Genomic DNA, 27,075 nt, shown 5'->3' with positions numbered 1-27,075 from the left:
GGTTTTGCAAAGCAAAAACTTGGAAATTCCTGTATTTTGAGCACAGATAAAGAGTTAAAAACACTGATCTTGCCATTTTGTGGTTCTATCCAGTCCTAATTATTAATAAAAATCAGGGATTTAAAAGATAACTTATAATGTTTTAACAAAATTCTGAACTAGATATATAGCATTACCTGGGATAATGTTAGTGTGAATGCTGTAAGCTGAATTTGGCCACTGAAGATGGTAGCGCTGATAGCTGAATATTCTGATATCAATAGCTAAAAATACTGAAGCTGATAGCCAGCTAAAATATTAGCTAAATGCCAAATTGGCCTAATTAAAAACTTAAATTAGCCAAAACAGATAACATGTCGCTGAAATATTAGCTAAACTCCAAAGTAGCCTGAAAAAAAGCCTAAATTAGCCTACAAAAATTTAGGTTAGCCAAAGCAGCTAGCATATAGCTGAAAATAACTAAACTTCAAAATAGCCCTAGAAAATGTTAAAAAGCTTAACTTAGCCAAAACAGCTAGCATGTAGCTGAAAATAATAGCTAAACTTCAAAATAGCTTAGAAAAAACTTTTAAAAAGCTTAAACTAGCCAAAACAGCTAGCATTTAGCAGAAATATTAGCTAAAATCAAAAATATCCTGAAAAAAACGAAATTAGCATAAAAAATTAGGTTAGCCAAAACAGCTAGCATGTTGCTGAAAATAGCCCAAAAAGCTAACAGAATGCAAATTTTTAAAACTTTAAAAATGTAACTTTTTAACATAAATATGAATAATAAAAAGCAGGAATATTGATCTAGAATAAGTCAACTTAAACCATAAAAAACTTTTCATATTTTACCCTCCATAAAAATATATTTTGTCAAAATTATGCAAGTTAGAAAAGAGCGCAAGATAACATTGAGCCAATAAAAACAATAAAATAATCTGGAGGGCCGGATAGAATTACTTGACTTTGACACATGTGCTTTAGAGTATATTTAAGGACCTAAATCAGTCCAAAGACTTCATGTTTTGTGTTTATTGACACTTTTGCAACCATTTTGGATCCTCCATGACAACACAAACATATTACACTATTTCCAACTCCATGGGCTCAAGTGAACTTGTTTGACAAATTGATTTTACAAATGAAGTCTGTATTGGTGCAGAACTCTTTTTCTTCCTCGGTATTTATTCTGTATTTTTAGCTGTACAGGACTCTGTGTTTACTACTCAGCCACCTTATTTGCTGGTATTTGCAGGAGAAAAAATCAGTCCGACTGCAGCGTAAGTGGCCTTTCGTTGCCCTCAGGGTGGGCTCCGCTGGCGTCCATGGGTGCTCTTTGTCCACAGCTTTCACTGTGATTAGAGCGTTTCAGTTGACAGTTCACTTAAGACCTCCTTTCTGTCTCCCCCCTGCCCTGTCTTTCTATCACAAGACAACCTCGTTCCTTTCCTCTTGCTCTCTTACACTGTCTCTCAGGGTGTATTACCTACTCATGTAATACAGTTAAGCTCAGCTAGAAGCCCTTCCTCGTAATACCACTTAATTCCCCATGTGGCAGCCGAGGTAATTGCAGGAGAGACGGAGAGGGAGTGGTTCCCAGTGATGATGGTGGAAGGAGGTGCGAACGAGGAAAGGAGTTCATGGGGAGATCCGATCCACCGCTGGTAGGCGGAGTCTGATCATCAACCCAGTGTGATGTTAGTGCAGAGATCAGCATGTAAAACAAGAAAAAAAATCTTGTAAAATACGAGTCATTTTTCCAAAAGCCTTTAAAAAAAAAAGTCTGAGGCTTAGTGTGACAGGAAGAGGAGGGAGGCCGTACTTGAATTAGTTGTGGTATTTGCAAGAACTGAAAGCCTGAGTGCCGAGCCTCATGGGAAAATGCAACGCAACACCACTTAATGTCAAGGTACCCTTTACTAGCTTTCAGACAGAAATCCAACTTCAGTGTCAGTCTCACGACGGAATATCAGAGAAGCAATGGTGAGAGTTGGTCCTCTAAAAATAAATCATGTTTTGGTTGTAGAGTTTAAAAAAAAAAGTTTATATTTATTTTTTGTCATAATTCATTTATGTCATAGAAGAGCTCCAACAAGAAGCGTTCATGAAAGTATCATCCAAAACGGAGCAACTAAAGCCACAATTTACACTCATACACACAATGTTTAATGTCTAGATAATGTTGTGTCATTGTCTCCAATCAGAATCAGAACGATTTATTTATCCCAGGAGGAAAATAAATATGACTACGTGGTTGAATCTTTATTTATAAGGTAGGTTGATTGAGAACAATTTCTAGTTTTGACCTGAAAATTAAAAATAAGTTACACATAAAGACATCTTCACACATCAATATTTATACTAATGAGTCTATAGGATCCAAAAAAAGGTCCTGTTAGTTGTCACGGAGCGGGGTGAGTGACGTTTGTTCTGTGCGTTTGACCCGTCCCCCTTGGGGGGAGCGGTAAGCAGCAGAGACAGCCGCGCTCGGGAGCCATTCGGTGGTCTAAGCCCCCAATCCAACCCCTTAATGTCAAGCTTTTTTAGTCTTTGGGATGACTCGGCCTGGATTTGAACTCATGACCTTCCAGCTTCGGGGTGGACACTCTACCACTAGGCCACTGAGCTGGACTCATGAAGACTACAGTCCTTTAGCTAATACTTAGATAGTTTTCAACTCCATGGATAGAAGCTGGAATGAGAGTTCCGCAGGTTGATGCTGGAGTCTACAGGCTCTTTTCCAATCTAAAACTTTTTCTTTGAAGACCCTAGAATGAATATAATGACTTAAGGAACTTTAGCAGAGCTTAGAGTGAAGGTTTGACCTATTCACCTTAGATAGACACACTTGTGTGGTAGATATCCTGAAAAATCTCCATGTCTGTGGCAAAGTTGCAGGAGCAATCTCTATTATTTTGTTTTTAGAAAGTTAATCCAAGTTTAAATTGTTTTTTTTTTCTTTATTTTTTCAGTGAGAAACTCATTAGAGTAAAACATACTCAACTTTTCCTTTTTCAGTTGTCACAGAACTACTCATAAAAATGAGAGAAAAACCAAATGTGAAGACTAAATGAAGGAGAAAAGTACATTGACAAAAACAACTAGGAGTTGCGGTTGACATTGCTCCAGGGTTAGTTCTCCAAAAATGAAGTGCTAAAACAATTTCAGCTTGGATAAAGCTCCGGCCACTGCCAAGCTGCCTTGGGATATCTGCTCCGCTCGTCTGCCTTTCCAATGAAACGCCGGCACACAGGGAGCCTCGGGGCGGCCCGTCACGCTCAGGAATAAACACACCCCCTCCGCTCGCACACATCGCCGCACTAACTTGTTGGAAGTACATGCATGCTGATACTGTCCTTCCCATGTGCCCACTTTTGCTGCCTCTGATGTTGAACTGAACGGATGGAAGACTCCACCTCGCTCATGATGGCGGATTCGCCTTTTGCTGCTGCTCTGCAGCATCAGCAGCTTTTGAATCTATAGATTAAAGTCACAGACAATCCATATTTTCCCTTTGAACGCCTTCCACTTACATCGTTACAGACACCATTTTAACTCAGTTTTTAATTAGATGTAATTGAATTAAAAAAAAAAAACAAAACACAATATTTTGTTTAAGTTAGATGAGAACATTTAGAAGAAAATTCTACTAAAAAAGAGGTTTTGAATAGAAAAAGACATAAAAACAATATTTAATTCAATTTAAACTTATAAATCAAATTAAATCAGTTAATTAATGAAAAATATCTGACATTAGTCTCTGGTAGAAACGTGCTAAAAACTGTTCCTTTGGTAACTATAGCATCAGACAGCACAGCAGCTATTTGACTGTCTTGACAAATAGAAGTATTCTTTATTTTTATAAATATTTGGGGCAACTGGAGCTTTTTTGCCCGCTAAGAGGCACTCGGCTTCAAATGTTATGAAATGCTAAAACGAAATACATTTAAGGTCCAAAAAACAACAGAAACAATGCGCCAAAATCCACAAAAACAAGTGTGTCCTCACATTGTGACATCACAAAGTGAGGAACAGCCCCTTCCAGGAAGAGTCCGCGCTGCTAGCACCACCCCCAGGCTAACACAAACACACACTTTCTTTGATCAGCTAAACACTTTCACTTTATTTGCACAATATGCACAAAAGTTCAAATGTTTGTTTTTTTGGGGGTGAAATCCAGGATGATGTCATGAAATGGGCGGCACCCACTAGGAGTAAAGATTGAGGCGTCTTACTTCCGGGTAGGAAAAGGAGCTCACAAAAGTAACACATACTTCATAAAAAATCTGTTTTTTAGTGTCTTAAGAACAAAATATTTTCGTATACATGGATAAAGTTTACTCTGTAAGGCTTAGAATAGCATGATGAAGGACCTTTAAATAAATGGGAACGATGGGAAAACTTAAATAATAAATAAATAATGTAGAGATTTACTTTGTTGTAATCAATTTAGTACATTTGAAAAATAAAAATGATATAATATTATCTAAATAAAAGTACAGTTTTATTATCTTTGTGGTTTTAAAATGAATTCAGCTTATATAAATATATATATATTTTTAAGTTTAGTTGGTTTAACACGAACCACTAATATAGAAAGAAAGAAATGGTAATAAATAACCAGGAAAGGTCTAAAGTCAATGAGTGTAAATACAGTAATCACTGAGTTTCATGAATGCACTTTGTCCTCATAATTTGCTAATGGCAATAAAATTCAATGATATTGATCGTATAAAAACCTTTTTTTAAAGAGATTCTTCAGGAAAGAAATAACTTGATTTAGTAAAAACCAATGAAACCAAACTAGTATTGCTCTTTTTGTGAGTGTGTTTTGAGAATAAGAGATTTATTAGTTATTTTAGGATTAAAAAAACACATTTTTATGGTTATACAATATCATTTTTATACAAAAAATAAGACATTTATTTGCTCACATTTACATGTAAACAAATACAATTAACTTTATTTGACTATTAACCTTCTCTTCCTTATTTCCTCATAATTTTCCACTTTTCCTTCATCTCGTCACTGCTTTCTTCCTTTTTCCACGATGTTCCCCTCATCACCAATCAACCCCGTTCCCCTATCTTTTCCTCTTCCTTTACTTAGTGTTTGTATGCATCAACATCCTAGAAACTAGATATCTTAGTGCAGGTGACACCCTGTAATTTGACGTCCTTGCCTTTCAGCAGCGAGGGAGGCAGATGCAATCTGTGGCGATCTACATTGCGAGTGTGTGCCTGTAATCTGGGGTTGTCACATGGCCCCATGCCACTCTCTGTATGCCAATCAATGACTGAAGCTCTGCAAAGCTCTCGTCTGCCAGCTAAAGCCCACACCTCTGTGCTGATATGTCTATTAGCCACACATCAGTTTGTTTCCGTCTCGACCCACATCTCGTTCCCTTCTCACTCAGACACATTTTCCCTTTCCCTGTAATTCGGCCTGACTGTGTTTTTCCTGCTTCTCTTTTCTGGGTCCACACTTCATTTGCCTCCCCTCTCGTAACCCTCACTTCCCCTACTTTGAGCTGCTCCAAATCCTCCCCTTTGGCCGACTGTGTTTGGGCACCTGATGTAATTTAATCGAGTTCACACTCTCTGTCTGATCCGCAAAAAGTGCACGGCGTGATGGGATAGACAGTCCACAGTGATTTAGTCGGCCTTGGTGCTTTTAGGTTGAAAATGGGGGAAATGTACGGTGGCCCTGAAGTGCAAATCGCTCGACGAAAAAAGACAATTAAAGGGTAACCAAACTGTAAATTAGTTCTATAAATGGAGCTTTAAAAGTGCTGTCTGTTAGTCCTCGCCACATTTTTGACTATTTAAAATAAACGTTTTTAATTCCTGAAAATATAGTAAAAACACTTCTGTGTGCTGCCCCCTACAGGTAGAAATGAGGTATTACAGTTTGTGATTGGTTCCACGTCATTTTAGAAGTTTCACATCATCAAGCTCTCCAGTATAAAAGCCCCGCCCACTTTTGATTCTGTAACTGTGGATTGTTATCGTGTTAGCTTTAGCATAGCTTGTAGATGTTTTGTCTTTGGTTGTTTAAAATTTTACTGGTTTGAAAAACTTTCCAGTGGACTTTGAAGTTAGACAACATTGGTTGAATGTAATCGGCGTTGAATTCAGCGAACTCCTTCCTGGTGATGGATTAGCAATGAATCTTTCACCCAGGATTCTTTGCTTAATACGTTAGCCTTTATTAGCTATAATGCTAGCATCATTTTACCGCTCTCAGTTGAGGCGAACCCTTGTGTTTCACCAAGATATGTGTCCCCCTGTCGTTGGCATTGTTGATTCTTTCGTAACACTAACATTGCAGCCCTGCAGTCTGGCATTAGATACAGAGAAAAAACCTCAACAGAAAGACATATTACTATGATTATATACATATCACACTATATTCCAATATACAATCAGTGAGTGTAACTGGCATCACTTTACTTCGCTTCACTTTCTATGATTTAAGATGCAGTGTAGCCTCCCTTAGCCCCGCCCCCCCTTTTTAAAAACGTTTTTCAAATGTAATTGGAGTTTCAAAGCAGGGACTCGTGACTTGACTTGGACTTTAGCCCTTGAGACTAATTGGTCCTTGAGTTTGGTTTCAACTTGGGCTTTCACAGCAGTGACTCGTGACTTGACTCTGACTTTAGCCCTTGAGACTGATTGGACCTCAACTTGGGACTCGACTTAGACTTTCACAGCAGTGACTCGTGACTTGACTTAGACTTTAGCCCTTGAGAATGGTTGGTCCTTGAGTTTGGACTCGACTTGGGCTTTCACACCAATGACTTGTGACTTGACTTAGACTTTAGCCCTTCAGACTGATTGGGCCTCGACTTGGGACTTGACTTTGACTTTCACAGCAGGGACTCGTGACTTGACTTGGACTTTAGCCCTTGAGACTAATTGGTCCTTGAGTTTGGTTTCAACTTGGGCTTTCACAGCAGTGACTCGTGACTTGACTCTGACTTTAGCCCTTGAGACTAATTGGGCCTCGACTTGGGACTCGACTTAGACTTTCACAGCAGTGATTTGTGTCTTGACTCTGACTTTAGCCCTCGAGACTGATTGGACCCCAACTTGGGACTCGACATAGACTTTCACAGCAGTGACTCGTGACTTGACTTAGACTTTAGCCCTTGAGACTGATTGGTCCTTGAGTTTGGACTTGACTTTGACTTTCACAGCAGTGGCTCGTGACTTAACTTGGACTTAAGCCCTTGAAAAATAATTTGTCTTTGACTTGGGACTTGACTTTGACTTTCACAGCAGTGACTCATGACTTAACTCAGATTTTAGCCCTTAAAATTGGTTTGACCTTGACTTGGGACTCGACTTGGACTTGTCTGCTGCTGACTCGAGACTTCACTCAGGACTTGAGGACAAAGACTTGAGACTTATTTGAGACTTGCAAAACAGTGAGCTGAGAGTGGAATCCGCCTCCAAATGTCCTGTTATGTTACCCTTTAAAAAAAAAAAATAAACAGAATGACATTTTAGAAAAATCATGACAAAAAAAACATTCTATAAAACGAAAGTAACTCATAGAAATTGAAACAAAAACCAAAAAGGTAGATACTATAGGACGTTTCTGACTGGATTGTGATATCCAGTGTTGCTTCATTCAAAATAGTACCCATCTTTTCCGGTTTTTGTGAAAAAGAAGAAAACATTTCAGAAAGCAAAACTAATTTACAAAAATCAAAGTGAAACGTTGGAAAACAAAACACAAAAGAATACTTACCTTTTACGGTTTCTCATTGTCTTTTTTTATCTAACATTTCATTTTGTTTTCTGGAAATGTTTTTTTTTTTCTTTTTTATAAAATGAAAAACTGTAAATTTGTTTTTCTTTTGTAATTGTCATTGTGGTTTTTAAATCTTTTTGCCTCGAGTTGTGTGTTGATGTAGTTTGCTGTTCAGAAGTGTTCATGTATGGACTCATCAATTCAATCAGTTTGGTGGATGCAGATCCCATCAAGTAAAATTGTTTGGAAAACAAAATAAATGTTTAAAATGAATTAAAGAGAATTAGTTGTATGTTTAACTAGGCCTAAATGATCAGGAGAAATGCAAGGTGTAATTTTGAGCACTAAAGTGAAGGACAGTAATGGACTGTTGATCTCAATTTGCTGCTAATGTGAACTTGAGGCTGTGAATCACCTATAGGCTTAAAAAAATAAGATGCACGTTTTCCCGCTGTGCCACTTTTCTGCTCTTTTGGTGTGTTAAAACTGTTTTCATTCGCTTGTCTCAATTAACAGCAAAGGTTTTTTCTTTGCTAAAGCACTTACACAAGAACCAGCGATGTCAAATTCAGAAGCAATTTGGTTCAGTTAGGGTCACTTTTTGGAAGGACATCGTGGAGTGAGGAAACCCAGCGGATTGCACAGAATCTTCTCTTGATTTAGACTCTGGACACTTGAACTGGAATCTTTTCCTTGGCCTTGTCTTTGAGAGCCTGGTCCCTCGACCCTCTTCATTTAAGTGCAGTTCTGAATTATTTTTACTGCTGAAAATGTTTGATCTCAGTGTCTTCGGTTTTCTCTTTCCTTTTCAGCCATTTGTAGTTATGGTGCACCTTGTTTTTCGTGTCCTTTTAACCATTAAGACAAAATAGTTTTTAGAATTGGGGCGAATTCTGCTTGAAAGTCGGTGAAATCTCCTTCTTGCCCCATGATTTTCTTCAAGATTTCACACATAGAGTCTCACTCTGATGATATTTTGATCTATTGTCAAATCGTTCCCAGTCGCCATTCTTTGCCAAATTTAACATTTCTATGACATGGTTTCTGTGGAGCGTCAGAATTACTCATTTGTTAGCTTTTAGCCCCTCACGCACCCAACCTAACATTACCAGTGCAATCCAGTGGAGCTCTCCAGCCGTACAAGTTAGAGCCACATGTCAGCTTGGATGAGGGAAATGAAGACGAACATGGATCTAGTCGTCTCAGAATGGAGCGGATCAGGGAGCTTGTGGGTTGCCTTTGTAGATTCTACACAACACTTACTAGTCAGAGGTTGGGACTCAAATCACATGACTTGGATTCGAGTCAGATTCGAGTCATAAATTTAATGACTTTAGACTTGACTTGGACTTTCACAGAAGTGACTTGTGGCTTGACTCAGGCTTTAGCCCTTAGACTGTTTGGTCTTGGACTTCAGCACTTTAGACTGGTTGTGACTTGACTTGGGACTCGACTTGGACTTTCACAGCATTGACAAGTGACTTGACTCGGACTTCAGTACTAGAGACTTGTTGGGCCTTGACTTGGGACTCAACTTGGACTTTCACAGCATTGACTCGTGACTTGCCTCGGACTTCAGCACTTTAGACTTGTTGGGCCTTGACTTGGGACTCGACTTGGACATTCACAGCATTGACAAGTGACTTGACTCAGACTTCAGTACCAGAGACTTGTTGGGCCTTGACTTGGGACTCGACTTGGACTTTCACAGCATTGACTCGTGACTTGCCTCGGACTTCAGCACTTGGGACTTGTTGGGCTTGACTTGAGACTCGACTTGGACATTCACAGCTATGACTTGTGACTTGAGGACAAAGAATTGAGACTTTCTTGCGACTTGGAATGACAATGACTTGGTTGCACCTCAGCTTTTTCCAACTGAATTTTTCCGTCTGCTTCTTATTCACAACTATTTTAACAAAGAAGTACTAAGAAACACTACTTTGTACTTATTTCTGTTTATATCTTCCATCATGAGAAAATACCACAAAAATATGTAAAACACCACAATTTTAATCAGAGTGGGACTCCTGTTTGCACAGATCTTAATATAACTGTCGGTTTTATAAATATTTGAGGTGTTTATATGAAGACATTATTTCTGATCATTGTGTTCTGTAGAGAGATGAGATTCAGCCAAAGAGACATTTTGACAGACAGTCAAACAGTAGATAAAGTGAAAGCTGAACTCACATTTGTCTTAAAGCTTTTTTCACATTTACAGCAGACCTTCAGAGCCGCAGACGGTTGTGGCGCAGTGAGACAGGCAGTCCGCCCTGGCATTTTGTATTAGATAAGTAAGCTATCAGAGGAGGGGGATAAATAGCAGAGTAAAGATTGGTCCCAGCCCCCTCAGAGAGGAGCAGGGGGCCACAATGCAGGCGTGGTGAGCAGATAGCCCCCTGCTCTCATTATACTCCGGCTAATCCAAAACGATGTTTACTCAGAGAGAGAGAAGGAGAGGAGGGCCACGCTTATCGAAGCCCTGCACAGTCCTCCAAGCGCGCGTGCCAGAGCGCGCTCCTGTGCATGTGCGGGCTGCGCCGCCGCCGAAATGAGCCGATTCCAATGGAAAAAGGGATCAGGAGAGTCTCCAAGGCGGACTCTGTTGGCGAGAACGTCGATGCTTATCACACGCCGCCCAGCTCGTTTGGTGAGAGGCGAAAAGGCTATCTGCAGCCTTTTCACTGCACGTGTATTTACCATTCCAGCCAAGCACAATGACCATTCTGTGACGGCTGTTAATATGAACACGGTCCTATTAACAGTTCAAGGTTTTAGAACGCTCCTCGTATCTGATGGAATAGTTGATGGAAGTCCTTTAAGACCATAAACCAATTACTTTTTTATGCTAGAAAAGAAATCTTTTTGTTTTTTGCTTTAACCACTGATTTTACTTGTATAAAATACCAAAAATATTAACGTTTCTTTTTTAAAATTAGTATTAAAGTCGAAATAAGCTTTGTTTTTCAATTTGAACAGGAAATGTGATGCAATTTTACAATATCAGAAAATTATAATCCTTTTTTTCTAGATGATATTTTCTTTCAAAGTAGAAAAAAACACATTTTCTCTATTATTAGAGTCAGTGTGGACCTGATTCTAAATAACAAGTTTGAATACCAAAACAAACCAAAAACAAACCAACCTTATCCCCGTTGATGAGTGTGATTGCTCAGATTGTGTCTAAAGGATCTTTTTTCATTGTAGGTGAATTCTAGTAAAAAATCAAGGGACTTATTTTCTGTGGGATCCACGAGAAGATTAAAAAAAAAATACACAAATTGTGATTTAAAATGTGAAGAAAGGAAAATATCATCCGATTTAGTCGAATACAGACAAAATATTGGTTGGTATTATTATTATTCCATTTTTGTTCATTGAAACTTAATGTAAAAAAAATGAAATTGTGGTTTTATATTGCAATAGAAAATAATTGAATCATTTTTGTTTTCTATTTTAATGTTAATTACTAGCATGTTATTGTTATATTTATAATTATCAACTAGTTCTATTACCTGATGACACAATTCAGGTTTTTATTCAACCCTGCAAAGATTTTAATGCTAAACATGATTTATTTTTCACTTTTAATGTTAATTATTAGCATTTTATTGTAATGTTTTTATTTATAAACTAGTTTTTTACTACCCAATAACACAATTCAGTTTATATTCAATCCTGCACAGATTTTCACTTTAAATGTGATTTTTTTTGCCCTTTTATGATTAGTTATTAGTTATTTTATAGTAATGTTTTTATTTATAAACTAGTTTTTATTACCTGATAACACAATATTTGTGCTCTACACATGCTCACACACACACACTGTGACTCTCACACAAACACAACACACATGCGGCGGTGGACTTATGAAGGGTATGAACACTGTCTAGGCTGGATTGGGTAATCCTGGCCTCCACTAAAGTAGCCGTGTGAGAGGACAGATTGTCAGTTGATCATGGTCAGCCAAGAGCCTTATCCCTTATTGGATCGGCCATGGAGGAGGCTTAGGAATTATCTGAGGCTTCACTTAATGTGGAGACGGATCACCACCCGAGAGCCACAGAGCCTGAAAACACGCCGGGCCTGAGGGGAGAGCACAACGCCGAGCGTGAAACGGAGAGTAGCAGGGAGGTGTGCGTGCTGGATGTGTGCGTCCGTGTGCACGCCATCCCACTTAACCCCAACTTGACATTGCTCTCTGTCTCACTTCCTTGATATTTGCCCGTCCCATTTCACGTTTTTAGTTTCCGCTCTCTCTGCTTTTTGACATTTCTTTCTTTTATTCCGCTCAGATTCTTCTGAACTGTTTTGGTGAGGAACTTCTCTCCATTCTTTTCCATTTGTTTCTACAATTTTCCCTCTCATTACCTGGTCTAATCTCGTTCGACTGCGTTGTACGGTTATTGTTTCCTCTGCAGCAGACAAGACTTCAAGAAAAGCAAAAGTCGATCAGTTTGTTTGGTTTAAAAGAAACTCAAGTGTTTTTCTGACAGTGACCAGCAATAAACATCACATAAAGTCATGCTGTACGTTGATTCCTGTAATAATAAAAGCAAACATTATTGAGCAGGAGTGTAAAGAGGGACAGATAATGAAAAACAAACATTTCATTTTCTAAATATATTTCAAAATACATTTTTTCCCAAAATTAGTGAGAGTTTTATATTTAAAGACAAAAAAAAATCAATAAAATAAAGAGTCTCTGAAAAAAAAACTTTAGTCAAAATTAAATCTGGAATAAATAATAAATGATAAAATGTTACATATTATCCTCAGCTACACATGTGTCAAAGTCAAGGCCCGGGGGCCGGATCCGGCCCTCTAGGTAACTATATCCGGCCCTCCAGATTATTTTATTGTTATTAATGGCCTGATGTTATCTTGTGCTTATTTCTAACTTGTATAATTTTGTCCATTTTTTCTAAAAACCTGCACTGTCTGCAGCAGCCCCTCCCATACCCACAAAAACGAGCAGGTTCTCACGTGCTGATGTCACAGAGTGAGACGGCCCCTTTCAGGAAGAGTCTGCTCTGACAGCTCCGCCCCCCAGTTTAACATCACCACTCAATTTCTCCACTGAGCTAGTGATGATCAGCAAAAAAACTTTCATTTTAGATGCAGAACACTACATTACACCTTTCTTTAATAAATTCCAGCTCAAACGGATGTTTGTTACTTTAGACTTTAAGACGCCCCCACCCCGATCAGGCACAGTTGTCGTGTGTTGTGAACCAGTGTAGCGACGGCCGGGCCTACTAAAGGCAGATATACGGTTTGTGCGTCCATCTTTGAAAAGAATTGGATGTTTGTTTTTGGGAGAAAGGAAGACAGGCTGCCAAAGGCTCTAGGATGACATCATGAAATGGGCGGCACTCACGAAACTACCAATATTTCATAAAAAATTGTTTTTATTGTTCCAAAGGTAAAATATGATGATATGAAGGGATATAGTTTACTCTGAAGGGCTTAAGAAAATCATGATATAACCCCTTTAACTCCTCAAAGTAGTTTTACAGCCTCATATTTTTTAATTTTACTTAAATAAATTGAAAAAAAAAAAAAACTTGTACTCCTACTTACCTACAATTGACCGTATTCACATAGCTACTTTTTTTTAAAGTAAAATTAGTTTACTTCATTTTACAGATGTATAGTAGAATACAATTGAAAAACTAAAATTTTGTATTCATTACTTGAGTTTTTTTTTTTTTTTTTGCAATTTTACTCTTACTCAAGTAATTTTTTGAATGACTTCTTTTTAACTCTATTTCAGTATTTTAAAATACCGGTACTAATACTGGAGAGCAGATTGTGGATATTATTTGTGGTTTTGATCACAGAAACAAATAAATCTGTTGATCTCGTTTGGTCTTTAAGGCTCTGGGGGTTGGGCTGGGGGTGCTGGTAGAACTCAAACATGGGTTGCCCGGGCCAGACTTTGGACATGCCTTTTATGGGGTATGTCTTAAATTAATTGAGACTTGGAATGAAAAAATCTTAAATCTGTAAACAGAACAACAGGCAACATTTAAGCATCATCCTGTCTCATAAATGAACGTGTCAGGGCTCCTTTTAATTAAGGTCTCGTATGAAGAAGAGAGTAACAGCCTCATCTCAAGTACTTCTAGCTTAGCCTGGTTTAGGCAGTGAGATCGTATAATAGTACCTGCCTGAATCTCCTTCAGGTACTTCAAATAGCCCTTTAACTAATTCCATCCCCGCTCTTGCCTCTTTGACCTCTGAAGGCTTCAGGATTCCTCGGAAAAGTCTGGAGGACATGCGTGTGGGAGACGTTGCCCGGGTCACCGGGACAGCCCTTATGGCTCTGAGGACCAAAACTCCAACGCTGTAGAGCTGGAGTACACAAGAAAATGTATAGAACATGGATATACCAGTTTGGTAAAGCTAGTTTTCATGCAGTATTTCAGACTAAAACATCTTGTGGAGCAAGAAGGTTGTTATTAATTCTGTCGTGAGATCCCGTTGGATAATTCCACTCCTGTGTATGTGATTACTGACAGCTACTGGAGGCAGATTAGTGTTGTGTTAAGTCTGGAAGTTGCCCCGGGGTCAGCCTCAGGTCACAAGATGTAGAGTGTAATAGGATAATGAAAGAGGAGGACGGCGGAATTCAACAGTACGTTCAGTTATAAAAGCCAATCTGTAGCCGCTAGTCTCCCACCTCCAGCTCTGCTAATCCACAGAGGAGGCGGGAGGAGAGACGTGTCCTTAAACTGCTCCCAAATCTTCCCGTTTGGCTGCTCAGTTTAAGTTGTCTTCTCAGAGAAAGTCAGGAACTGTGATGTTTTACAGAAAAAATACAGTATTTTCTTGAGTATGAGTCACAAGAGCAAAAAAGTGAAACCAAGTCGCACTTTTGGAGAAAAGTCTGATGTTTCAGATCAAACCCACCAAGCCCAGTGTAGCTAAAAAATAAATAAAAATAAGAATTCTAATCTTTTGATCTGTATAAAAATTATCAAAGTTTGAGAGGAAAACAATCAGATTCTCTTCCTTGTTTGTTTTGGACAACACTTCTTCTGACACTTCGGATGCAGCTCCCTCTCAATGAATCTATTTGAATCGATTTAAGATCACCAGATCAATAATTGATTCATAAAAATATAAATCTATTTAGCACATAAAGCTAAAGTCTGCTAGCTTGATGCTAACATTTAATGGAATTTCCTATAGGATGGGTAATGCTGACACTCGGTCGACCTAAACATACATTGCTGACTAAATGAACATCTTTATAAACTCACAGACATGAAATTATTTTAATGAAACATTTTAAAGTAATCATTTGTGGTCTAAAGCACAGTTTTTTTTCCACATATTTTCTTCTTCTTATGGATTATGGTGTAATGCTATAGCGCAATCGCCACCTAGTGGCCAAACTGAAACGTCCTCCAGGAGAAGCAGAACAATGTTTACAATGTTAATGATCTGTACAATTTTGTTAAAATTTCTGTATCAGATTAATATAAATATAGTCAAAATGTATAGTAGATTATTAATGTACTTCTGAACAAATGAGTATAAATGTGTAAACTTAAAATTGAATTGAATTAAGAGGACGGAAAGAATAAAAAAGATTGGAATAGAATTGATTCAGGCTCTTGAGAATCGAATCAAACCATTTCTTGAAATTATGATCGATACCCAGCCTTAATTATTGGTTAAGGCAGATTCATTTTATCTTTTTTTCTTATACTAAAAAAAATGTTTTTTTTTGCAAATCAGCCAATTAGACATTTACCAAAATAAAAGCACCATGAATTTGTGGATAAAAGCAACTTGTAGATGAGATGCAGTTAATGTTGTGATCCTTAAATAAAAGGAATTTAAACATTTTATTACAATAAACAACATATTAAAATTCATGTAGAATATTTTTCCTAATTTAACTGTCTTCATGGGACAGTTTTTGGATACATCGCGATACATATCGTATCGTGAGAAATGTATCGGGAAACGTATCAAATCACCTGACTCTTAACAGTATATGTCAAAACTTTATATTTTCTTAATTTAAAGTGTGGTAACTCCAACTTTCCAGCACCCAAAGTCTCTCAGGTACTTTTCAGAACAACACAATTAAAAATGTTTGGTTTTTCTCAGACTAACAACTCCACAAAGTAGATATGCGACCGCACACACACTGCAGCTCCGCTCTGTTCATTCCTCATCTCGTAATTGAAGGTGAGAAATAATTTCATTATCCTCAGGAAGAGTAATCTGCTCTTTGCTCCTGATCCCTTCATTTCCTACAGTGCACCTCGACCTGGGAGACACGCACACACACACAGACACACCTTCACCACAAACAGTACTTAAAGCACACTCACTGCACCCACAGTTCTTATCACCCTGGGCTATTAATGTTATTGGAGTTGAGGATTAACCATTAGATTCACATATGCTTTACAAAGCTGTATTACTTTGTGCTGTCTTGCTCTCTCTCCTCACACGCATGCACGTGTTTACACGCACACACAGGCTTACCGCCGTGTGTCGGCGAAAGTTAATCTGAAGAGAAAGAGAGCAGAAGTTTGAGAACTGTGTGATGCGGAAAACGTTTGTGTTAGTTGATATTGACTATAGAAAAAATGTCTCAAGGTTTAAGTGACACTAAAAGCTTATTTTCTATAGAATTTGATTTTAAAGACCAAACTCTGATGAAAATTGTTTTTTTTTTTTGACGTTTTTAACATGTTATTATAGCATTTTTGTGATGCTGGAGGACATAAAAAAAGAAAATTAAGATTAAAATTGCATTTTTAAGTATTTCTTCATTCAAATCACTGTAAATCAGGAGCAGACAGAAAAATTCCAGCTTTTAAGCGTGATTTTGAAGCTACAAGCTCCCTGCTCTGCTCCATTCGGATGTAAATACTTTCAGACAAATAGGTCCATGAACGTCTTTGATTTCCTTGTCTAACCTGCCATCTGGCTCCAAACTGAACAAATGAACAGCTCCAATATTGCTCACCAGTTTTTGTTGCTCCAGTAATGTTTAGCTGGGTGTGTGAGAGGCTGTAAGCTAGCAAGGGAGCGTGTCAACAGAGGGATGATGGGAAGTAGGGGCGGGGACATCTAAGAGGAATTTCTATTAAAACTTCTGCAGAAACTATGTCCTAATAAATGATACAGGTTTTAAGATTTTGGATAAAAACGGCATCATTAATAATAATAAAATTTAAAAAAACCTGGAAACGCCTTTAAAATAGATCAAAAGATGATCATAGTTTGACTTCAACTGCATTAATTTTTCTTGGAATAAATAAGAAATGTTAAAGCATCCAAACACTGAATTAAGGCTGCCACAATTAGTCGACTAATCGACTATTAAAATAGTCGACGACTAATTTAATTGGTAGATTAGTATATTATATGGAGTCAAAGTGTAGTAAAGTTGAAAACTATAAGGACATTCTGCTAGCTTTTTGGACTATTTTGGCATTTTTTGAGGTTTTTTAGCTAATATTTCAGCTGCATGCTAGCTGTTTTGGCTAATTTAGGATTTTTTTTTTTAATTTTTTTAGGCTAATTTGGCATTTAGCTAATATTTTAGCTTGTTAGCAGCTTCAGGAATTTGGGTTTTAGCTTTAGAGTTTTCAGCTATCATTTTCAGTGTTTTTAACTATCAATTTCAGCATCTTCAGCAGCCAAATTCAGCTTAAAGCATTCACACCAGCATTATCCCAGGTAATGCTATATATCTAGTTTTTAGTTGGTTTAAAGCTAATGATGGTTAAGATGTGTTCTTTACATCCAGTTTGTGAATGACCCGATAAGTCGACTAATCAGAAAAAATAATTGTTGATTACTCAACTATTAAAATAATCGTTTGTGGCAGCTCTACACTGAAGCGTCTTGTTTGTTTCACACTGTGTTTTGTCTCATGAAATTCTGTTTATTCTTGTAGTTATTATTCAGCTTTGTGTGTTCTTTAACATCTTTACAGTCAGTGTTTGTGAAAATAAACCCTACACATTCTGGATTCTCCAACACACTATCAGACCATTGAAGATAATATAAATCAGATCATCTTTGCAGTTGTGCTTTTTATGAGTTGAGAATAACACCCGGTTTAGTGCTGCATTACCACCCTCTACTGTTCATCTGCTCAAGATGTTCTTTCTGGGTGACCCCTCATGTCAAGTGTTATGTGCCGGCACAACGAGGAAGAGGAGAAAGGGAAGTGTTCGGATGTTCCCAGTAGAAGAGAAGGACAGAACGCAGCTCCAGTTTAGATCAATGCAGAGTAGTGTGGTAATACTTAATAATATGATTCCTTAACAAGATTTATTAACACATTAACAAACATTATTAATGTGTTTATAGTGTTTGTAAGCTTAAATAAGGTTTATAAACATAGTAAGATTCATTAATATCTAAAGTCAAACCATCGTCTACAAATCCCAAATTAATAAACCGCTTACAAGCTTAACAAATATGTTTACTGTCAACATTATTTTTAGTGTTTTGCAGCACCTCATCTAAAGTGTTTTTTTCTTTTTCTGAGGAATACTTTGCTTTACTCTCCAGTTGCATACATGCAGAATCAATTTAGACATCAGCTCATTTTGGGGCCTGAATTATTTGGTTTGGTTTGAGATATTTACTGTAAACATTCGAAATGATCACAAAGGATGAACAAGTAAATGGAAACCTTTCAAACCGAAATTTGACTTTTTTTATGTCGCTCACAATAAATAAATAAAATTCTGACTCTATTCTAGTGTGTTGGGAGAAAAAATAATTCACAAAGTTCTTTCTTAATAAGGTGAAAACCGACATATTTATTGGATCTTTATGGTTTTGGTTTGAACTTAAAAACAAATTCTACATATAGAAGACATTTATTAACATGGCAAAAATAGGCTTGAAATAAGATGCAAACATCTCCTTTTCACAGAGCAGGTGAAACTTAAAATGTCACTTTTGTGCACCCAGACACACTGTAGTTCAGGAGTCTTGGATCTTTGATCAAACATAAAATAAGTCATGGAGACTGCTGACCGAACCATGTCGACCGTCTGAGTCAGCAGCTCCCTCTAACCAAAACTACCTAAAGAAAACAAGCAAACAAAGCCCACAAACTAAGACTACCAAGATCCAAACTAAAATAACAAAACCCAGCTGTGTAAGACTACTGAGGACAAAAAGGGGAAAAAGAAAAAAGAAAATAGCAGTTTTTTAAAGGATTACTTAATTATCATTTATTTAATTTTGATTAGTTACATTTATAAATTGATGATAAATAGATGATAAACTATGTAGGTTTTTACATCCTTGTTGACCTGAAGACGTTTTGTTTGTTCAACTTTACCTCCAGAATGAACAGATTTTATATGCAAAGCAAATATATGTTAAAAGGTTTGATCTTTTATAAATTAAAAGCACATTTTACTTTATGCTGCACTGACATGATCCTGTTTGGCACAGAGCATCTTTTATTTTGAAAATAAGTTAACAAAAGAAATCACATTTTGAGAGATGTTAGGTTCATTTTTATTTAATTGCTTTTGTTTACACCAAAAAATAGACATAATTCAGATTTATTATTTAAAAAAAAAAGAGGTTTATGAATTTAAATCCAAATTTCTTAAAGTCTAAAGTTTGACTAGTAGGTTTTGATCAGTAAAACGAGCCCAGATGACTCTTTTGCTGTTAAAGGTCGCCGACCGCCGCTCTGCTGTGATGTCAGGCCCAGCAGTTGAAAGTATATATTTTTTTATTATTAGGGAAAAAAAGAATATTTGGACACTTTATCAATAGGCATTATTAAATCCTGCTTGCTTGAGCTAATCTTGGTAGACGGGAGCTGAGGGGAAAGAGAGGGAAACAGAGAGACAAAGAGAAGGAGAGTGAGGGAGGAGTGATGTCTGCCCCATGAGGTGATGAGAGGCCGCCTGTAAGCCGCTTATTGTATCGACTACCACCTTTTCCCTCTCCTCCTCCAGCCCTCCCGTTTGCTCTAGTCACCTTGCTCATTTTCTATCTGTCCTATGCTTCTTCTTTTTTTTTTATACCCTCCCAAAAAACTCGCATATCCAAAACGCGCTTGTGCAGATTCTCACAAACCTTCTTGTTCAAAGCCAGAAGCGAAAAGCTGAAGTTTTATTCAAGTGAATGTTTACTTCTTCTGCTGCCAGGATGCATGCGTGTTTGTCTCCTCGTACATGCATGGAAAGAAGGGAAGGAGTTTGAAAACATGCGAGCGTGTGCGCCGCGGTGTGTGTTCGGCACAAGGAGAAGGGCTGACAGTAGGTGATAAGCCAGACAGGCCTGCACGCTGTGATTATCACCCACTGGACCCCCTGTCTCACGCACACACACGCTCGCCGTCTCTCACGCAGGGATGCACACACTTGCATGCACAATGGCCAAAGAGGGAGTGTGTTGCAAGGATTTACGATAGACAGACGGAGGAGCCTTGGATCACGGGCAAGGTGGAAACCACAGGAGAAGCAAATGAACACAGACTGGAAAAGACAATGCTTCCTTTCATGTTTTTTGTCTTTTTTAAGGTTGATATAGATGTCTTATGATGTGTAGACACGAGGATCAAAGCACACAAGAGTTTCTAAATGCACGGTTGTCATAAATCTGTCGACGTTTGTAGTAACTGACTCTGTTTTGGTGTCTTTTGATGAAGGTGTTTGGCCGTCGGAGGAGGTAATGGCGCATTACTGCCTTCAGAAACGACACACCTTCAAGTAAGTTTATCCTCTTTGAAAATGGAGACGAAAAACTTTCATCTCTTATTTTTTAATGAAATAATCCTTCCTGCATGTTGTTATTCTCTTCTTTATCTACCTGAGACAGGCTGTAAAAGAAAAGCTTATTTCCTCGCTACACTGAATGAAATAGAAAAGTTACCTGCGATAATGCTGGTGTGAAGGCTTTTCGCTGAAAGTCGTCGCTGAAAATGCTGAAGCTTTTTACTGAAAATGGCAACGCAATTTACTTTAATTGCTGAAGGGATTTGCTGAACATCCAAAAAGATATTTGCAAACTGTTAAATTTGCTAAAAGGCTGAAAATTTCTTTAAAGAACTACGAAAGAGCGATGAAGTTGACTTAAATTTCTGGAAATTGTAGTAAAATTGATTAAAAATCCTTAACACATGCCAATTTTGCGAAAATATATAGTAAGCTAAGCTTTAAATTAGCCAAAAAAAGGCTAGCTCATGCTAAAATACTAGCTAAATTCCAAAATAGCCTAAAATTCCTTTGTAAACTAAATTAGTCAAAAATGTTAGCATGTTGCTAAAATAGAAGCTAAACTCTAAATAAACCCAAAAATCCCTGTCGATAACAAATTAGCCAAAAACATTAGCACATTGTTAAAATACTAGCCATATCCAAATTAGACAAAAAAACCTTAGGAGATTCCAAATTAGCCAAAAAAGCTAACTCGTTGCTTATATATTAGCTGAACTCCAAAATAGCCTATAATTCCTCAGTGAGCTAAATAAGTCAAAAATGTTAGCCTGTTGCTAAAATAGAAGCTAAACTCTAAATTAGCCTATAAAGACCTCAGTAGATAACAATTTAGCCAAAAACGTTAGCATGTGGCTACAAATATGAGCTAAACTCCAAATTAGGATTAAAAAAAAAGTAGATAACAAATTAGCCAAAAACGTTAGCATGTTGTTAAAATATTAAATTAATTTTTTCTTAAATTACTCCAAAAGATGAAAACAGTCCATGAATATATTTAACGGTTTATTGCTAATCTCCTTAAAACTGCGAAATTTGAAGACTTTCTCATTCATTTCCTATGGGGCAGATTTTGCTCATTATTTCAAAAACTTTAAAGTTTATGAATACTAAAAATACAAGCAGTAATGAACAATCTGAACAATTGATACCAAGATTGATGAAATTAATGAGTGTGATTGAGTTTTACGTAGGAGAATCGCTTTAGTGTGACTGATTACTAACGACGATAGAAAAGTGGAGAATAGAGTTTCAAATATTTCTCCTCCTTAAAGAATCCTATAAGCAGAAGTATCTGTGGTTTCTACAAGCAGTAAAGTAGATCGTATTCACAGGCTGTAAGTCTGCTTCTCTTTTCTGAAATGTAGTCATTTCAAACGAGGGGGGGCCGCGGTAAACGCTGGGCGCACTTTTCGCTGCCATGCGGCGTCTGGTCGCTGCTCTTTTCCCCGTTTGTTGTCTGCCGAGCATCGGCCTGCCCCGTGGCACCGGGCTGAAAAGAACCCAGGCACTTTTGATTTCCACTCAAGGTGGAACGTCACCCTTTGATTTCCTGTTTTAACATTCAAGAGGCGGGAGGCGCGGAGGAGAGGGGGTATTGATCAGAGGCGGGTAGTGAAGGTCAGTGGGAGAGGGAGGGGAGTCAGGGTGGGATGAAAGAGGACAGGCGGAGAGATGGAGGGGTTGGAGAGATGAAAAGAGGAAGAAGATGGAGGAAGGGGCTGAATGAGCATGCGAGCGACAGGACGGTGTGGTGTGTGTGTGTGTGTTGCTCAGATTTCCTGCTGATTGAGCTTGTGCTTCTCAATGTTCAGTATTCAGCTTTCAAGTTGATGGTTGAATTGATATTTGTTACCCTGCTGTGTTTAGTGTTTGTGTATGTGCTTGTGTGCATGTGTACTGTACTGTGCATGTGTGTCCAGACTAAACTGCTGGTTCTGAATCTCTCTTCTCTCTCAGGGGTGCAGTGTGCGAGTTAGGAGGAGGCATGACTTGCCTCGGTGGGCTCATGGTAAGTCAGATTTCTGCAGGTGAAGCTTCTTCATTGAACCACTGATTAACAACACAGACACACACGCTTCATATTTATGCAAACATCATTTACATCTTTGTGCATTTGAATTTCTACTCTTTAACTACTAATAAATTAATGCAACTAAGTCTCAAAAAGAGGCCCTGTAAAACAAATTCATAGCTTAATGAAATATTATGACGACAATATTGTATTTCAGACACATATTTGAAGGAAAATATTAAAAAATACAAGAAATATCCAGAAAAGACTGAGAAGTAGTATAATTTCTAGGGCCTAGAATTGATTTAAAAATGTTTAATTGATCACAATTTTTTTTGTTACAGTATTTGCTGACCAATTATCTGCAAATAATCAAAAATATAAAATCACACACAAAACTGTACATTTAGAACGGTTATTTTTGCAATTATTGCGATTAATCGCAATTTTTAATCACAATTAATCGCAATTTTTTTAATCACAATTAATCGCATTTTTTTTGTTACAGTGTTTGCTGACCACTTATCTGCAAATAATCAAAAATATAAAATCACACACAAAACTGTACATTTAGAACGGTTATTTTTGCAATTATTGCGATTAATCGCAATTTTTTAATCACAATTAATCGCAATTTTTTTGTTACAGTATTTGCTGACGACTTATCTGCAAATAATCACAAATATAAAAACACACACAAAACTGTACATTTAGAACGGTTATTTTTGCAATTATTGCGATTAATCGCAATTTTAATCAAAATTAATCGCAATTTTTTTGTTACAGTATGTGCTGACCACTTATCTGCAAATAATCACAAATATAAAATCACACACAAAACTTTACATTTAGAACGGTTATTTTTGCAATTATTGCGATTAATCGCAATTTTTTAATCACAATTATTCGCAATTTTTTTGTTACAGTATTTTCTGACCACTTATCTGCAAATAATCACAAATATAAAATCACACACAAAACTTTACATTTAGAACGGTTATTTTTGAAATTATTGCGATTAATCGCAATTTTTTAATCACAATTAATTGCAATTTTTCTTACAGTATTTTCTGACCACTTATCTACAAATAATCACAAATATGACATCACACACAAAATTCTACATTTAAAATCTTTATTTTTGCAATTATTGGGATTGATTGCAATTATTTTCAATCACAATTCAGCGCATTTTTTTTGCCAATCGTGATGAATCGCAATATGTTACAGTATTTGCTGACCACACACAAAACTGTACATTTCAAATGTTTATTTTTGCGTTATTGCGATTATCACGATTTTTTAATCACGATTAATCACAATTTTTTGTTACAGTATTTGCTGACCAGTAATCTTCAAATAGTCACAAATATGAAATCACACACAAAACTGTACATTTAGAATGTTTATTTTCGCGATTATCACGATTTTTCGGCAACGCACCGGGCCACAGATCAAATAGTTTGCTTTTTGAGAAAAAGCCATCTAAACTAAAAAGAAAGGCAGGAATAAAGCACTAAAAACCAACTGGATATTTATTTCTTTTGTAAGTGACCATGGGATAAGATGGATAATATCGGCGAGGTGTTTTAACGCACGCCGTGGACGCCTGAACCGCCGAGGCAAAGCGCAAGAGTGTTTCTTCACGAGGTGTAATTAATTTAACTTAATAAATATTAATACATTAATTATTTTTGATTAATCGTGTGCGTTAATGCGTTAACGTTCACAGCCTTAATAAATTCTCCAAAATGTCCAAGGTGTGGCCTAAAAGCCAAAAGCCGCCCGCCTCCATTTTTAACCTTCCTGCAGTTTCCTGTCAAAAAAATCAATATTATACGACCCTCGACAATTTCTAAGAACCGCAATTTCTTGATTGTGATTGTCTAAATTACATTACAAGCCTTTGTAACCCTGTGGCAGCAACCGTCTTGACCTTCAGCCTGAAGGGAGAAGAACAGATTGATTTGTTTCTGTGATCCACTGGTTTGAATACTAAAATAATTCATGTTATTTTCCTGTTCATTAAATTTAGGAGTTTACAGTGACCATTTAACCCTAGAGCACAATCGGCAGGTGATTTCAAACCAAACAAGAGTATTTACATGATTTTCAATATGTTGCATTTTTCTGAGTCCCATGGGTCCCAGAAATGGGCGGAGCAAAGATCAAGTCTCCAGTATCATTATTCCATTTTTTACATTTTTTCTTCTCAAAATCCTAATTTTTCAGTCATTTTCGAGCATATATTTAGGATCTTCTTATGTTTTTATTTTCGTTGAAAATAAAGAAAAATGACTCTAATTTGTTGTCGTATTTTTATCATTTTTTTTATGAGATGTGCTAAAAAATTAAACGGCAAAAGTGATGGAGTAACTTTTTATAGTGAAAGTGTTGTAGAGTTAATTGCAAATAAAATGGGATATTTCCAATGAGCCTGGATATAAAGTTGACAAAAGGTTTTTCTTGACAGCATTTTTCCTAAATTTATGGTCTTGAAACATGAAATTTACATTAATTTTGGTGAAAATCTCTATATAAGCATTTCTATTCTATCTAAAGAAATAAAAAGTATATCATTGCAACACATTTATTTAAACAGTTGTTTTGTATTTCAAACTGGCTGATTGTTTTTCCTCATTTGCAAAAATTTTTAACCCCCTGGACCATATTTATTATCACATATACCTGGTAAGGTTTATTATTACAACAGTTGAGGTCAAAATCAGAAGTTTTTGTCTTTTTTGTAGAATAAGCGGCACAATTTATGGATGCCAAAATCAATTTCTGCAAACAAAATAAAAGGAATTTAGCAAAAGTCAGATATTTAAGCAGTATAAATGAATCATATTTGGCTCACGCAGACTCAGGTTTATATTTTTTAGGTTTTTTAGCCCGGGTCTTAGGCCCCCCTCCACGTAGCAGTGTCCCATCGATCTGTGAGGTGCCGTTCGGTGTGTGTGTGTTCACGAGTGTGTATGAACGCCGGGTTTTATCTCTAAGCAGTCAATACACCATGTTTTGACATTGGTGGACTGAGATGGAATCCTTTCTTCACGCCTCTCCTCTTCCTCCTCCCTCCATCCGTCACCGACACCACTTTCACCACATTTAATCAGCTGTTTGTTAGGAGTTAAAATGTTATTTAAAGCCAGCGTCGCGGATGACCTTTATGTCCCCTCCAACATCAGAGTATTAGATGAAGGTCTCACGTGTTTAAAGACAGCAACCCGTTTCCTCTAGATTTGAACCATCAACATGATTACATTTCAAATAATTAAAAAAAAAGATATTTTAAAACTTCTGGAGAAACTTAACTGTTCTTCATGGTTCTGAAGAACCACTCAGTTTTCAGGCTTTTACACCAGGAGTCTGAAACCTGCAGCTCCAGATCCTCATTTTCTCTCTCCATGGTGGCTCCTTGGACAAACATAAAATAAGTCATGGAGACGTCTGACATGTCGAACATCTGAGTGAGCAGCTCTCTAACCAAAGCTACCTAAAGAAAACAAATAAAGTAAGACTACCAAGATCCAACTCCAAACTAAAATAACCAAACCCAGTAATGTAAGACTGCTGAGGACAAAGACGGGAAAAGGAACAAGAAAAATAAAATAAAATAGCATTTTTTTTAAATTAAGGATGACTTAATTAGCATTTATCACATTTATATTATTTAAATGTATAAATTGATACCTGAGGTTCACATAGATGATAAACTATGAAGGATTTTACATCCTGTTGACCTGAAGACGTCTTGTTTGCTCAACTTTACCTCCAAAATGAACAGATTTTATATGCAAAGCAAAACTTTGGTAAAAAGATTGATGTTTTATGAGTTAAAATAATATGTTATCTGAGATGATCCTGTTTGGTTTTTATTTTGGAAAATAAGTTAAGAAAAATAAATCACATTTTGAGAGATGCTAGATATTTATTATTAAAACAAGAAGATCATAAAGTAAGGTTATGCGGCTCCTTCTAGGTTTTAATCAGTAGAAAACGAGCCCAAACGTCTCTTACTTTTACTCTCTGGTGTGCGATGTCAGCCCAGCAGTTAAAAGTATTTTCTTTTTTTTTTAGAGAAAGAGAATATTTAGACACTTCATCAATAGGGATTATTAAATCCTGCTTGCTTGAGCATCTTTTATTTTGAAAATAAGTAAAAAAAAGAGTAAAAAGTTTAAAGAGATCCAAGATTATTTCTATTTTTTTCTTTTTTTTTTGCCAATAAAAGAGATATAATTCATCATTAATGTTAAAAAAAGGTCATGAATGCAAATCCAAATTTCCTTGTAGGTTTTAATCAAAATGAGTCCAAACGTCTCTTTTCCTGTTAAAGGTCGCTGACCTCTGCCCACACAAACAGAACCGTTTTATTTTTACATCCCATGACCCCGTGCTCGAAAGATCCGGCTCTTTCGGGATGGATGCTCCAGCTCAGCCTGGAGGTCTTACCCTCCGTTTAGGCAGATGGTGGCACACGCCGCGCGACTCCCTCGCACCGCCTTCAGGCTCCGGACACGTGCGCACGTGGATAACCGCGTCTCCCTGTGCTCCGGGAATCTGTATAGACCG

At 37.1% G+C, this 27,075-nt stretch overlaps 1 protein-coding gene across 1 annotated transcript in view; it reads left to right on the top strand.

Moving 5' to 3' along the window:
- Positions 1-27,075, top strand: part of camkmt (calmodulin-lysine N-methyltransferase) — a 152,509-nt gene that overhangs the window by 89,970 nt on the left and 35,464 nt on the right. The window contains exons 4-5 of the mRNA XM_024297180.2: positions 20,417-20,477; positions 22,443-22,494. Coding sequence (XP_024152948.1) covers positions 20,417-20,477; positions 22,443-22,494 — 113 coding nt within the window. The remainder of the gene's footprint in view (positions 1-20,416; positions 20,478-22,442; positions 22,495-27,075) is intronic.

The sequence above is a fragment of the Oryzias melastigma genome, linkage group LG15 (assembly GCF_002922805.2).
Source record: "Oryzias melastigma strain HK-1 linkage group LG15, ASM292280v2, whole genome shotgun sequence".
Classification (NCBI taxonomy): domain Eukaryota; kingdom Metazoa; phylum Chordata; class Actinopteri; order Beloniformes; family Adrianichthyidae; genus Oryzias; species Oryzias melastigma.
This window is presented reverse-complemented; position numbering and strand designations above follow the sequence as displayed.